Source organism: Mustela nivalis, assembly GCF_964662115.1.
Source record: "Mustela nivalis genome assembly, contig: HAP1_SCAFFOLD_819, whole genome shotgun sequence".
NCBI classification, from domain to species: domain Eukaryota; kingdom Metazoa; phylum Chordata; class Mammalia; order Carnivora; family Mustelidae; genus Mustela; species Mustela nivalis.
In genome coordinates, this window is record NW_028135845.1 from 144,424 (window position 1) to 160,147 (window position 15,724).

A 15,724-nucleotide genomic window follows, 5' to 3' on the forward strand; every position below is an offset into this window, starting at 1 on the left:
AAGAGATGGTAGAACAGGGACAGGCCATAGACTGCTGGCTAACAGGTTGGGACTTTAACTTGTAAGTAATGCCTGTTCAAGAAATTACAAAGCCCAAAATGTGCTTTTTTTAGGTCAGTGGATTTCAACTAGGAGCATTTGAAAATGCATGGGGATATTTTGGGTTGCCACGGGAACTTCCATTTAGTGTGCAGGGCTAGAGATGTTACATGTTCTGTGTGTGACAGTCTCACACAATTGCAGGATATCTGTAGTAGTCTCATTGAAATGTAACCTAGTGACTTTTGGTATTTGTATTTCAATGAAATACATTACCAGAATTTATTATTATGAATTTTTTTCCAAGATTGTATATGGAAAAATGAATACAGAAGATGGTAGTACTTTGCATTTTGGTTATATTTTACATTTGAGCAGAAAAATGAGAGCCCTGAATAGAAGGCAGAAACACTGGCAGATAATTTGGAGTAAGATACCAGTGGTTTTAGAAGACGATTGTATGAACAGCATTGACCATCAGGAACAAAAATTAAAATGTTCTTGGATTTCTGGTTTCATTTATTATGTACAACAGTGATTGAAATCATAATTTGCTATTGGAGAATTGTTGAGCACCTGCTGCCTATCAGGCTCTGTGCTGGATTTTAAAGATTTAAAAATTTGATCTTTGCCCTCATAGACCATACAGTTTAGTGGAGGAAAAATCAAGACACAGGTTGACAGCCAGTGTGGGCAGCGTGTTGTAACAGCAAAGAGGAAGTGTGCTGGGCAGGCCAAAGAGGAAGGCCTTGTTTTGGCAATTAAGAGAGAATGAGGCAGAGTTGGGGAAAAGTTTCCAAGTGTACATTTCCCAGACTAGCTTGCTATAATATAAACTGCAAATCATTCTTTGTCTTTCTACACTAGTTTCCTATGTGTAAGACAAACAGTAATAAATCCCTGCATGTATCTTGAAAAACTGAATGCGTTTAAAAACCCTGAACTGTTGGCTTTTCCTTTTGTTTTTAACCACCCCCCCTTTTTAAAAAAAAAGAAAACAAAAAACAACTTACTATGGGGATTCTTAGGGATTGGGAAAGAGCCGTTTAGATCACCTGGGAGGCTTTTTCAAACTACACAGCTCCCAGCTCCCCTTTTCCCCTTATAGGTGTTACCATTGTAGCAAATAGCTGATAGCACGCTTCTGTTACTGGGTCACGGCGATCTCAATTATTTGAAGGCATGAAAAAGGTTGAGGTCTGCTGGTGAACACTGTTCTTCAAAAATGTCATCTCCTGGGTATTTTCATCTCCTTACCAGTTTCTGACCGATTTAAGTATGTAGCGTGCTCAGTTCTCTCACATCTGAAGGAAGGGTTGCTATTGTTGGTGCCCGCTTTGTTTGCATGGCAGGCTAGTGGTTTATGAGGGTTCCATCTTCTTTCCCTATTGCTAGTGATCCCCTGACGATGTCTGGCTAGAGTTCTGTTTCTTGTTTCCCTCCCAGGTCTCCCTGCTGGAGTACCGCAAACGGAAACAAGAAGCCAAGGAGAATTCTGCTGGTGGGGGAGGTGACTCTGCACAGAGCAAAAGCAAGTCTGCAGGAGCTGGGCAAGGCAGCAGTAACTCACTTTCTGACACTGGTGCCCATGGTGTGCAGGGATCCTCAACCCGAACCCCGTCTTCCCCTCACAAAAAATTCTCCCCATCTCATTCCTCTATGTCCCATATGGAGGCGGTAAGCCCATCAGATTCCAGAGGCACTTCATCTCACTGCAGACCTCAAGAGAATATCAGCAGTAGGTGGTAAGTTTATGTTTGATGCTGAAATAATTAAATTCAAGAGGGAAGCATACATCTAGAATCATTCCCAATTTTACCTAAAATATAGTGGAATACTTACTGAAAAAGGCAGCAGCAGTGCCATCTATGCTGTGCAGCTAATTTAATAGCATCAGCCATGACCCCTCCCCTACCCCCTCAGCTTTACAGAAGCAAAGAATTGCCACTGAACCTGCAGAACAACACTTTGGATGCTATTAGTTGTGGACACAGAGGAGCTATTTTATTTGCTGGGCACTAACACTGCCTCCTCTATATATTCATTTCAAATGAAAGGTAAGTCAGGAGTTCAGCTCAGTGCCACTTAAATTACAACAGAAGATTCAGTTGCACACAGATAGCATGTACAGAAAGATAAGACATATTCTGAAAGGTCTTGTCTAGTTTAGGGGAGACCACATAGATAAATACCACTGTAAGTAAATAAATAATAAATAGTAGTGGGTATTGAGCATCAAATGGGAGATGTAGAGAATGAGGCTGTTCAGGGATCTTGAACTGAAGCAATGAAGTTTGGGAAAGAAAAGACCTGACTCAAATGAGTAATGTTTATTAATCTATAGAGCATTTATTAAATTACTACTATGTGTCAGGCACATGACTTCACAGAAGAGAAAAATTTCGCATTTCACAATAGAGGTCAAATGTAGACATCTTTAAATTCCTTTTTTCTGTAATTTAAGGCAGAGAAAGAAATTCCTGTTTTAAACTAGTCCTGAAGAGGATGTCGTAAGAGAATGTATTATACAGCCTTTGTGAGAGCTTCATTTGTTCCAGACTCTTGACTCTGAAGTCCTGTGACATAAACTTGCACTCTGTTCCCTTTACAGGATGGTTCCCACATCAGTAGAACGACTCCGAGAAGGAGGGAGCATCCCCAAGGTCCTCCGAAGCAGTGTGAGGGTGGCCCAAAAAGGAGAGCCTTCTCCCACTTGGGAGAGTAACATCACAGAGAAAGACTCAGGTGAGCCCATGGCCTTCTGCTGCCAGCCAGGTTTAGGGACACACGAGCCAGGCTCTACACAATGCTCACTAAATGCTGGACTGAAGTGAGTCAGTTTCTTATGCATTGAGGCTCCACTGGAAAGAAGGTTGCAGGTCAGTCTTGCTTCCATTGTTCTGGGCTCCAGCATTCTTAAGATCTTGCATCCATCTAGTGTTGTCTTTCTCTCTCTGTCCCGCCCCCCCAACCCCCCTTCCCTCTGTTTTTTCCCAAGAGATACCTTTCTTCTCTGCAAAGAAATCCGTTTTGATGAAGGATGAAGAGAAAGAAGGAGACAGGAATCAGACCAGGCATTTAAAACATCACCCATAATTAACCACTCCTTTTGCCCCTCTGGCATGCTGCATTCACTTGATTTGTTAAAAAGAAAGCATGGATTGGTGATACCATTGGCAATTTGAATAAACAATGGCTATTTCTCACTTAATTCTAGAAAGCCAAATTGATTTTCTATTATCTTCCAGACCCTGCAGATGGAGAAGGCCCAGAGACACTGAGCTCAGCACTCTCAAAAGGAGCAGCCGTTTACAGCCCTTCCAGATACAGCTACCAGGTGAGACGAGAAATTGCTCATCTCTGGGCATAGGAGTATATTCTGGGTTCCAATATTTTGTGATCCTGGCCATCCTTTGCAGTTGAGATGCCGTCTTTGCATATAGTTTCAGCAGCCTTGGAAATAAGTCATCCTCTGCTCACCTTCAGGTAATAAATCATGCCAGAAAAATAAATAAAATGATCAGAGACAGCCATTTTACTGTCTTTGGTATCCTAAAAAGAACAAATGGTTAAGAAGATGAAGAAGGTGAAGAAGGAGGAGGAGAAGAAGAAGGAGAAGAAGGAGAAGAAGAAAAAGTAGGGTGTTTTAAATATTCACAAGCCTGAATGGCTTAAATAGGGACTTTTTCACCTCCTTATGCTTTTCCTCCTGACTCTTTCTAGCTCCTGCAGTGTGATAGTCCACGGACAGAATCACAAAGCCTCCTTCAACAGAGTTCCTCCCCCTTTAGAGGACATCCCACCCAATCTCCAGGATACAGTTATCGAACTACTGCACTGAGACCTGGAAATCCCCCCTCTCACGGTTCTTCAGAATCTTCCCTCTCTTCTGCGTCCTATTCCAGCCCTGCCCACCCTGTATCCACAGACTCGTTGGCCCCATTTACGGGGACACCAGGGTATTATAGCAGCCAGCCACATTCTGGAAACAGCACTGGCAGCAATCTTCCAAGGAGGAGCTGCCCTTCTAGTGCTGCTAGCCCTACCCCACAGGGCCCCTCAGACTCGCCGACCTCAGACTCGGTCTCCCAGTCCAGCACAGGAACTCTGAGTTCCACCTCCTTCCCTCAGAACTCTAGATCGTCATTGCCATCAGACTTACGGACTATCAGTCTGCCCAGTGCTGGGCAGTCCGCTGCCTACCAGGCCTCCAGGGTATCTGCGGTTTCCAATTCACAGCACTACCCACACCGTGGGAGTGGGGGTGTGCACCAGTACCGACTCCAGCCGCTGCAAGGGTCAGGAGTCAAGACTCAGACAGGACTTTCCTAGGGCTTCTGGATTTGGGCAAACAGAACTGAATGAGCCCATAGCTGCTTCCTTCCAGCTGCCTCTGGAACCTAGGCCGAGCATATTGCTGGGGAAGAGGGTACAAAGGTGCCAGAGGACTGGGTCTGGTCGACAAGAAACGAGACTTGTGGTCGCGACTGGCTCTGGCCTTGGAGAAAGATGTAAATCTTGTCTGAAGCAGAGACTATAAAGAAGTTTCTCCCTGCTGTTAAGGGTACATTGTTGACAAGCAAATGGTGTTCCGGTTAGTAACGGTTCTAAGTGCAATGAGTCTTGTTGAAGCCTCTGTCTCCCGTCCTTGCCTGTAGCCTGTAGTCACTTGTGCAGTGGAGACATCTTTTTACACACACACACACACACACACACAAACACACACACACCCTCCCCCCAAAAAAGAAGTTTTCTTTTCAGAGGAAAAAAGCATAAAGAGCCAATCTCAAAGCCCCAAGCCATCTGAGTAGTATTAGAATTTTTATGCACTTAAGAAGAAAGGTAGGTATGGAAATGTTTGCCCTGTGATAACCATTCCAAAAGCAGGTATCTGGCCAAGATGTGTCCATCAAGAATTCTCCCTACCTTTGTCTTAAAATCACCAAGAAATAGGCAGGGATAGCAAAACTTGGAATGTGCTCTGGCTGAGGGGTGCCTGGCTCTCTGAAGAAAAGCTCTTCATCAACTTCTGATGATTCAGGAGCAGATGATCATAGTAGATTGTCTGAGTTCCAGCTGTTCCCATCCCCCACCCCTCCCCAAGCTGTCTCACAGCTCAGTAACCCAGAAAGGAAGTAAGCAAAAAAAAGAGAAATAAGTGAGATGGGCCAATTGCATTGCTACTTATCAGCTGTTGGCAATAAATTTGATTAGTAAGGATCCCAAATGTTTTGGGAATTCTTTGAATTTTATTTTTTCTACTCCCAGTTAATCAGGAGTTGACGATCCCGTGAATAGGACCACCTCCATGATTAGGGAGCACGCACTTGTGACTGCAGGGTAAGAGTGGAAAGATACGTTTGTGGAGTGGCACCGACAGGACTGTGATTGTGTGTGGGCATGTCCCACATTTCTTTGGGGGATGCTGACTTGAGAATGGCCCAGGTGAGAGGGTTACAAAGCCACCCACACACCTAACACTGTTCTGGATGAGAGACACGGGCAGACTGGCTTCTCCCCATCAGTGCATCGTGCCTGTTGTACGCCCCTGTGGGAGCCCTGGAGCCCGCCCAGGTGGGGTACACAATCTTTTTAAAAATTCCATACGGTTGCCAGCTTATTTTCTTTCACTTGTTTACTGTAATATCCGGCGTGTTTTTATTTATCTAATTTTGTATTCAGTTATAACCATGGTAGGGGTAGCAAATATATGACAGGTGTAATCCCTGGTGCTGCAGTGGACCTTACTTCTTTTCTTTTGGACAAGATAATACTGTGAGTCTCCCTCCTTCCTTTCAATTGGTTTTCTTCTTTTTGTCCCCAGCCTCTTGCATCCCCCTTCTTTTCTATCCTTTCCTATAACTATCATATGCACAGCCTTCTCTCTTTGTGTGTGACTGTTACAAAATTTCACTTTTTCAAAATTGAAATCAGGTGTTTGCTCAAATGAGGGGAGATTTTTTTTTTTTTTTTTTTTTTTTAATGCTGAAACCTCAGCAGAATACTTTTCTTTTTGTTGTTTCCCCCACAAACCCATCAGTCTGGGAGAGCGTTGGGAGTGGAAATCATGTTGCCTGGGATGCTGGTTTCTTTGTATATTATATAAAACGTATGTAAATGTCTCTCCATTTGGGCTGGGGTTTGCATTCTCCCCTTGGTTTTAGCTAAGGGGAGAGGCCAGCGGGCAGGCGGCCCTCACCCTGCCTGGCACGTGCAGAGACCCCAGCCACTCTGTGTGGGCAGGGTGCTGTCAAGACCAGACCTCTGGGGGGGGTGGGGGCGGGGGGGTGGGGGGAACTCTTGGAAGGGAAGAAGTATCACTTCTTTCTCAAGTGGAGTGTTTACACCTTGCTGTAACATTTGAACTTTCACAAGAGATGTAATAATTTTGATAATAAAATTCTTAACCATAATAATCATAAAGTTGAGAACTTCTTTGTCAAATTCTCTGACCTTGCCTTGCTTGGTTTTCCTACTTCTACCCTTACCTGAAGAGGCATATGCTCTCGATGGAGTTGTTTTTGCACATAATGGACCAGGAATATGTACTGATCTTCCTTCAGCCTTTTATGATTCAAGTCAGGCCAGTATCAAGACCATTCAGCAACAGTGAAACTGAACGTTATAGACTGATTTAAACTGGACTGGAGTTCCTGACCTTGGCCTTATTCATTCGGCAGCTATTTATTGGCCCTCTTCTTTCCCACTCAAAAACTATCAGGCATTTGTTTTTGGTGATGGGTTTATGCTTATTAAAATTTGAATATGGGGATATGCAAATAAGGTTTGATGGAGCTTATATTCTAGAGTGGGGTGAGAACTAAACCAGTCAATAATTTCAAATAGTCATTACCGTGCTATTGTTTCATAGCAGATACGTAACTAAGGAGGTTGAGGGGCCACTCTAGATTGGTTGATCAGAACAGGTTTCTGAGGACTTAACATCTAAGCAGAGACCCCAACAATAAGGAGGCAGTTATGTGTCAATATGAATAAAGATCATTCCTAGAGAATTAGAAGAGCAGATGCAAAAGCCTCTGAGGAGGAATAGACTTGATACAGTGAATGACCAGGACAGGAATAGGGAGTAGCAAATACCTAGGAAGATAGGAGGTCAGATCATTTAGAGTGGGAGTCAGCAAAAGTGTTTTACGTAAAGGGCCAGATAGTAAATATTTAGGCTTTGCAAGCCATACGGTCTCTGTCAAAACTACTCAGCTCTGTCTTGCAATGCAGAAACAGCCACAGGCCATACTTGCCTATGCTCCAATTAAACTATATTCACAGAAACACGTGGCAAGTCAGATTTGGCCTGCAGGCTGTAGTTTGCTGGTTCCTGATACACAGAGCCTTGTGGGTTTAGTTTAAAGAATGTGGATTCTAAATACAGTGGGAGGGGGGCCTGGTGGCTCAGTCTGCCTTTGGCTCAGGTCATGATTCCAAGGTCCTAGAATCAAGCCCCAGCCTCTGCTTAGGCTCCTTACTCAGTGGGGAGTCTGCCTCTCCATCTCCCTCTGTCCCTCCCCCTCTGGTGCTCCCCCCTCTCAAATAAACCTTTTTTAAGATATATAATGGGAAAGTCACTGCAGGATTTTAGGCACAGAAGTGACATGGTCTAGTTTATGGTTTGTTGTGATTGGTTAGTGTTTAAAAATTACTCTGATTGTTTTGCTCCTGGGAGAGATGAATAGAAGCCAGGAATCCAGTTGGAAAGCTATAGTAGTTATTCACATGGGGGCAATATAATGGCAGCTTCTGCTAAGATGATAATAAATGGGGGTAAGGTGAAATAGTTGGAATCAGGATACATTTTGCAAGTAAACATCAGTGCTTGCTGATGGATTGGTGTGGCAGTACTTTGCTCTAACATTTGTTGGACAAATATTTACTGAGGGCTATGATAGACTGACAGCATTTTGCTAATAAGCAGGAGGGATTCAAAGATGGAAAAGATGCTATCCATTTCTTTAAGGAGCTTAGAAAGTAACTAGTTGGAGACATAACAAAAATTATTTTTTTCTGGGGTGTCTGGGTGGCTCAGTCAGTTAAGCATCTGCCTTTAGCAGGTCATGATCCCAGGGTCTTGGGTTTGAGCCCACATCGGGCTCCTTGCTTCGTGGAGAGCCTACTTCTCCCTCCCACTCTGCCTTCCTTCATCTCTCGTGTTCTCTCTCTCTCTCTCTTTCTCTCTTGCTCTCACAATCTTAAAACCAAATAAATCTGTCCTTAAAAAAAGAATTTTTTTTTTCTTAAGAAAACTCTTTCTGATAGAAATGCCCACTGGAATACCTAGATAACTTTCTACCAGCCACAGTTGTTTTCTGCCTAGAGTCAGTAGGTGCCTGGTCCATGTTAAAAAGCATTTTCGTATATAGTGCCTTATTTAGTCTCAATCCTGGATAAAAGCAAGCCAGGTGCTTTTTAAAGACACATTAAAGATGAGAATTTGAGACCTAGTGTGGTGTTTCAGCTGTACTGAAGAGCTTCTGATAATGAATAAGCCCATCTGATTTTTGCCAGAATTGAACATTCTATTCCTTACTTACTTACTAAACACCTACTATGGGCCAGGCTACGTGTAAGGTACAAGGAATATGAAGGTGAGTAAAACAGCAAACTACCTATGTTATCAGGTACTTTATATTGCTGGGTGCTGCACTTTTGATATGGTAGAAATAGAGGAAGGCAAACAGTACTAAAGAACACAACTGAAATGGTATTTACCGTTTACCAGGCTCTTCTATTCATGTCGTTCTATCTCATTCATGCTTAACCATGTTAAAGGCAGGCATCATTCCCATTTTACAGGGATTTTTTTCTTTTTTTTTTTAATGAATTTCGGAGGATACAACTTGTCCAAGATTTCTCTCTTCTGAATGGCAGAATGAAGTGAACAGCCATGGAAATTTTGCAGTTTTCCCAGGAAACAAATGGAGACAACTAGAGAGTCTGTGAAACTGACTAGAACTAATCATTTAACTAGCTGAACAAGTATATCACACCATTTCTTTAAAACAGCAGTCTGGGGCACCTGGGTGGCTCAGTGGGTTAAGCCGCTGCCTTCGGCTCAGGTCATGATCTCAGGGTCCTGGGATCGAGTCCCACATCGGACTCTCTGCTCAGCAGGGAGCCTGCTTCCTCCTCTCTCTCTGCCTGCCTCTCTGCCTACTTGTGTTCTCTGTCAAATAAATAAATAAAATCTTTAAAAATAAATAAATAAATAAAACAGCAGTCTGGCCTTTTGGCATCAGTTTGATGGTGCAGGTTTCTGTTTAATAACAGAGATCACCCTGAAGTAAATAAAATGCACAATTGTCCAAATGGAGTAGGACATTTGCCTTGAAACTACCCTGATTATCAATTTGTCAGTCAGAGCTGAATCAGCCTCCATAATCTACGACGAGGCTCAGAGAGAGAAAGGAGTTAGCCAAAGTTCGTAATACACTGTGCTAAAGATTGATAAGAGAACAACTTGGAGAAAAGCAGTTACTGGAGGAGATTGTGCCCCCTATAACTTTTACCTGCTCCTACATTCAAAACTTAACCTGGCAGGGGCACCTGGGTGGCTCAGTGGGTTAAAGCTTCTGCCTTCGGCTCAGGTCATGATCCCAGGGTCCTGGGATAGAGACCCACATCAGGCTCCCTGCTTGCAGGAAGCCTGCCTCCCCCTCTCTTTCTGCCTGCCTCTCTGCCTGCTTGTGATCTCTGTCAAATAAATAAAATCTTAAAAAAAAAAAAAAAAAAAAAAAACCTTAACCTGGCAGAGATTCTGAAATAATAGTAATGAGTATTTATCAAATTCCCCCATAAGACCACACAGAGCAGCCATGAAAACAAAACCTTGGGCAACTTAAAAGCATTGGCTGCCTCAGTCAATGGAGCATGCGACTCTTGATCTTGGGGTCATGAGGTCAAGCCCTACACTGAGCAGAGAGCTTATTTTAGAAAACAAAAAACAAAAAAATCTAGGGTAACTTTACCAAAAAAATTAGATAGCCCTGTGAGCCCTAAAGCAAAAGGTGGGTAGAAACAAGCTGCCATAGCCACAATACCTGCATGGTATCCCCTTCTGTTTGAGAGGAAGCAATGGAGCATCAGATCGATCTCCGAACTCTAAAACAAGTACTCACTTGGAACTGAGCATGCCAGTTTGAGAACAACAGCCAAAAACTGTTGTGCAGAGGATGCTTGCTTGGGTCTGAAGGGACCACAGCAGTCAGTTCAGAAGACTCTTACCAAGAGAGTACCCAGGACAAATATGCCTGCTGAAAAGGCACACTATACAATTAAAATTGAGTGGGATAATCAAAATAGAGATATAGAGGTGTGCCTGGGTGGCTCAGTGGTTTAAGCCTCTGTCTTCGGCTTGGGTCGTGATCCCTGGGTCCTGGGATCGAGCCCCGCATCGGGCTCTCTGCTCAGCATGGAGCCGGCTTCGTCCTCTCTCTGCCTGCCTCTCTGCCTACTTGTGATCTCTGTCAAATAAATAAATAAAATCTTTTAAAAAAGATGGGAGTAGGGGTACCACATTAAATGAAGTTTTGGAATAAGAGTGAAACTAGTATTGTCCCACTAAATCCAGGATGTATTTCTTCTCCTAGGAAAAATATAATGGTTATTAAATAACTTCCTTTGAACTGTTAACTTCTGAAAGAAACAATTGGTCGTAAAGTTCTAAGTATATCTGGTGATAAATTTAAACAGCTCTTGGGAGCCTGGGTGGCTCTGTTGGTTAAGTGTCTGCCTTCAGCTCAGGTCATGATCCCAGGGTCCTGGAATTGAGTCCTGCATCAGACTCCCTGCTCAGCGGGGAACCTGCTGCTCCCTCTGCCTTCTGCTTGCCCTGCTTGTGCTTGCTCACTGGCTCTCTCTCTGACAAATAAGATTTTTTAAATAACCTTAAAAAATAAACAGCTCTTGTTTGCACAGTCCTCATATTAACAGTTACTTTAAAAATAGTACTGTAGGGCGCCTGGGTGGCTCAGTGGTTAAGCGGCTGCCTTCGGCTCAGGTCATGATCTCAGGGTCCTGGGATCGAGTCCCGCATCGGGCTCTCTGCTCAGCAGGGAGCCTGCTTCCTCCTCTCTCTCTCTCTGCCTGCCTCTCTGCCTACTTGTGATTTCTCTCTGTCAAATAAATAAATAAAATCTTTAAAAAATAAAAAATAAAAATAAAAAATAAAAATAGTACTGTAGAACCTTTTTTTTTTAAAGATTTTATTTATTTATTTGACAGAGATCACAAGTAGGCAGAGAGCCCAGCAGAGAGAGAGGGGGAGGCAGGCTCCCTGCTGAGCAGAGAGCCCGATGTGGGGCTCGATCCCAGGACACTGAGATCATGACCTGAGCCGAAGGCAGAGGCCCAACCCATTGAGCCACCCAGGCGCCCCAGTACTGTAGAACCTTCAAACTAGAAAGACCCAAGTCATGCTTCTCCTCTGAAAGTCCAAAAAAACTTAGTCAATATGAGTAACAAAAAGGTTCAACGTCAAATCCCAGTTATAAGAAAGTAAGGAGGAGAATAATATTGCCACACACAGTAAGAGCATGCTAAAAACATGTACATAAACATTCTAAGTGAAATACCTTCAAAAACCAGAAATAGAAGAGAACTTCATCCGCTTGGTGAAGAACAGCTACAAGAATCCTACACCGGGGCGCCTGAGTGGCTCAGTGGGTTAAGCCGCTGCCTTCGGCTCGGGTCATGATCTCAGGGTCCTGGGATCGAGTCCCGCATCGGGCTCTCCGCTCAGCGGGGAGCCTGCTTCCTCCTCTCTCTCTCTCTCTGCCTGCCTCTCTGCCTACTTGTGATCTCTCTCTGTCAAATAAATAAATAAAATCTTTAAAAAAAAAAAAAAAGAAAAAAAAAAAAAAAGAATCCTACACCTAACGTACCTAGTGGTGAGAAACTAAAAGCTTTCCCATTAAAATTCAGAAGGGGGGACAGAAATTTTTTAAAAATCAGGATTAAGGTAAGGAAAGGAGGATGTCCACTCTTCTAGAACATTGTACTGAAGTCCTAGATAATGCAATAGGAGAAGAAAGGGAAATAAGAAGTACAGAGATTGTGAAGGAAGAAGTAAAATTCTGTTCACAGATGATATGACTAGAAAATCTGGAAGAAACAACACAAAAAACTTAGACTAATAAGCATTTATAAGAAGGTTGCAGAATACAATATTGATATACAAATATCAGTTGCATTACTGTACCACTAACAATTCCAATTAAAGTTAAAATACAACGTTTATATTAGCACCAATAAAAATGAAATAGGTATAACTATATACCTATAGGTATATAGAGAGAACTACAAAACTGATGAAAGAAATCAAAGGAAAACTAGAGATATCCCATGGTCCTGGAGAGAAAGGGTTCATATCAGGATGTTTCTTAACTGATCTATGGATTCAGAACACCAATCAGAATCTCGGCAAGTTATTTTGTGAATATCAACAAACGGGCAGGCAAAAAACCCGGAATAGCCAACAGAATATCAAAGGGACAAGTCAGAGGATTAACACTGCCTGACTTAAAGACTTAATAAAGCTATAGTAATGAAGACTGTGGCATTGGAATAAGAATACGCACACAGATTGATGGAACAGACTGGAATGCCCAGTAGACCTAAAGTAATATAGTCACTGATATTTGACAAATGAGCAAAAGCAATACAGTGAAGAAAAAGATAGTCTTTTCAACAAATAGTGTTGGAACAACTGGACATCCACATGCAAAGTAACCTGGACGTAATCCTTACTCCCTTCACAAGAACTAACTGAAAATGGATCACAACCTAAATGCAAAATGAAAACTACTAAACAACTAGGAGCAAATCTAGAAAACATTGGGTTTGGCAAAATGGCTTTTTAGATAAAACCCCAAAGCCTCCATCCATGAAAGAAATACTTGGTAACCTGGGCTTGATTAAAATTAACTTTTGCTCTGCAAAAGACATTGTCAAGAGAATAGGAAGACAAACTAGACTGGAAGAAAATATTTGCAAAAGACACATCTGATACAGGACTGTTATCCAAAATATACAAAGAACTCTTAAAAACCTAAAGAAAAAACCTAAAGCCATCTACAAATTGAGTATTCTCTTTGTCAAAATTCTGATGGCATTTTTCACAAAAATGAATAATCCTAAAATTTGTACAGAGCTACAAAGAGCCTGAATAGCCAAAGCAATCTTGAGAAAGAACAAAGCTGACACATAATGTTTTCTGATTTCAAACTATACTACAAAACTATAGTAAAACAGTTGCATAGGTCAGTAGAACAAAATAGGGAGCCCAAGAAGAAATCCAAACATATATGGTCAATTAATTTACAACAAAGGAGCCAAAAATAAACAATGGGGAAAAGACACTATTGGGAAAACTGCAGAAGAATAAGATTGGACCTCTATCTTATACCATACACAAAAATTAACTCAAAAATGGGTTAAAGACTTGAATATAAGACCTCAAACCCTGAAACTAGAAGAAAACATGGAAGTGAGCTCCTTGACAAGTCTTGGATTTGACCCCAAAGACAACAAAAGTAAAAACAAACAAGTGAGACCATCAAACAAAAAAGTTGGCACAGCAAAGGAAAGTATCAACAAAATGAAAAGGCAACCTACAGAATAGGAGGAAATGTATTGTGCAAATCATATATCTGATAAGGGGTTAATATCCAAAATATATAAAGAACTCCTACAACTTACTGACTCAAACAATCCAATTTAAAAATGGGCAGAGGATCTGAATAGACATCTTCCCAAAGAGAAACATTTGGCCAACTGGTATGTGAAAAGTTGCTCAGCATCACTAATCACTGGGTAAGTGCAAATCAAAACTGTAATGAGATACCATCTCACACCTGTTAGAATAGCTATTTAAAAGAAAACAAATTACCAGTGTTGGTGAGGATATGGACAAAAGGGAACCTTTATTCTCTGTTGGTAGAAATGTAAATTGGTGCAGCCACTGTGGGAAACAATATGGAGAACCCTCAAAAAATTAAAAATGGAACTATATCATCCACCATTCCACTTCTGGTTATTTATCTAAAGGAAATGAAAATATTAACTTAGAGATGTGTGCAGCAAGTATTCATAGCATTATTTATAGTAGCCAAGATGTGAAAGCAACATAAGTCTCCATTCATGGATGGATAGACGGACGGACAGATGGATAAAGAAAGTGTGTGAGTGTGTGTGTGTATGTGTACACACACAATGAAATACTATTCAGCCATAAACAAGGAATGAAATTTTGCTATTTGTGGCAGTATGGATGGACCTTGAGGGCATTGTGTTACATCAAATAAATCAGAGAAAGACAAATACCATATAATCTCACATGTGGAATCTTTTTTTACAAAAATGGGAACTCATGGATATAGGGAATAGATTGATGGTTGCAAAGGATCAGGGAGAGGTAAAATGGGTGGAAGTTATCAAAAGGTTACATTTGCAGTTGGGAAAAAAACATGCCCTAGGGATGTAATGTACAGCATGGTGACTAGAGTTAATAGTGTAGTGTATATTCACAAGTTGCTGAAGGAGATCTTTAATGTCCTCATCACACACACACACACACACAAAAAAAAAACTAACGTGATGGAAGTTGACTAGACAACTGTGATAATTTTACAATGTAGTTGACAGTTGAACAACATGAGTTTGAGCTTTGCAAGTTCGCTTCTACGTGGATTTTTTTCTTTTTTTAAAGATTACTTATTTGTCAGAGAGAGAGAAAGAGAGAGTACAAGCAGAGAGAGCATCAAACAAAGGGAGAAGCAGGCTGCCTGCTGATCAAGGACCCCCAACATGGGACTCAATCGCAGGACTCTGGGATCATGAATGAAGCCGAAGGCAAACACTTAACTGACTGAGCCTCGCAGGTGTCCCTACATGGATTTTTTCAAAAATATTGGAGGGACACCTGGGTGGCTCAATCATTGGGCATCTGCCTTGAGTACAGGTCATGATCCTGGAGTCCTGGGATCAAGCCCCACATCACGCTCCCTGCTCCGGGGGGAGCCTGCTTCACTCACTCCCTTTGCCTGCCCCTCTGCCTGCTTGTACTCCCTCTCTCTGTCAAATAAATACTTAAAAATATATTATAGATATCTATATCTATGTATATAGAGATAGATAGAGATAGATAAAAGTTGGGAACTGATTACCCCTACTTTGGTAGGGGCGCCTTGGTGGCTCAGTAGGTTAAGCCTCTGCCTTCAGCTCAGGTTGTGATCTCAGGGTCCTGGGATCGAGCCCCGCATCAGGCTTTCTGCTCATCAGGGAGCCTGCTTCCCCTCCTCTCTCTACCTGCCTCTCTGCCTATTTGTGATCTCTGTCTGTCAAAAAAATAAATAAAATCTTAAAAAAAAAAAAAAGTCAAAGTAGTGGTTGCTCTTCAGGAGAGAAGGAAGAGGATAGTGTTTGTAAGTGAAAGGCTTCTGGGGTGACTAGCAGGGGTCTGTCCCTATGGTAATGTCTAGTATGGTATTTTCTAATATTTCACCTACCTGTACATTTGTTTTATGCTGCAACATGTTTAACAAAACAAAAACCAGAATCCTACCTATCCACTCCAAACAAAAGGCAAACAACCCTGCTGCTAACCAGCCTGTGATCATCTGAGCCCAAGGCCTATGTCTGATTTATTCCTGTATTTCTAGAACCTAGCAGTACC

At 42.1% G+C, this 15,724-nt stretch overlaps 1 protein-coding gene across 50 annotated transcripts in view; it reads left to right on the forward strand.

Annotated features, from left to right (window-relative positions):
• Positions 1 to 6,462, forward strand: part of SETD5 (SET domain containing 5) — an 85,141-nt gene extending 78,679 nt beyond the window's left edge. For all 50 annotated transcript variants that reach the window (XM_082750199.1, XM_082750227.1, XM_082750186.1 and 47 more), the window contains 4 exons: positions 1,486 to 1,784; positions 2,651 to 2,784; positions 3,288 to 3,376; positions 3,763 to 6,462. In XM_082750199.1, the coding sequence (XP_082606325.1) occupies positions 1,486 to 1,784; positions 2,651 to 2,784; positions 3,288 to 3,376; positions 3,763 to 4,371 (1,131 nt within the window). In that variant the 3' untranslated portion in view covers positions 4,372 to 6,462. The remainder of the gene's footprint in view (positions 1 to 1,485; positions 1,785 to 2,650; positions 2,785 to 3,287; positions 3,377 to 3,762) is intronic.
• The last annotated feature ends 9,262 nt before the right edge of the window (positions 6,463 to 15,724 follow it).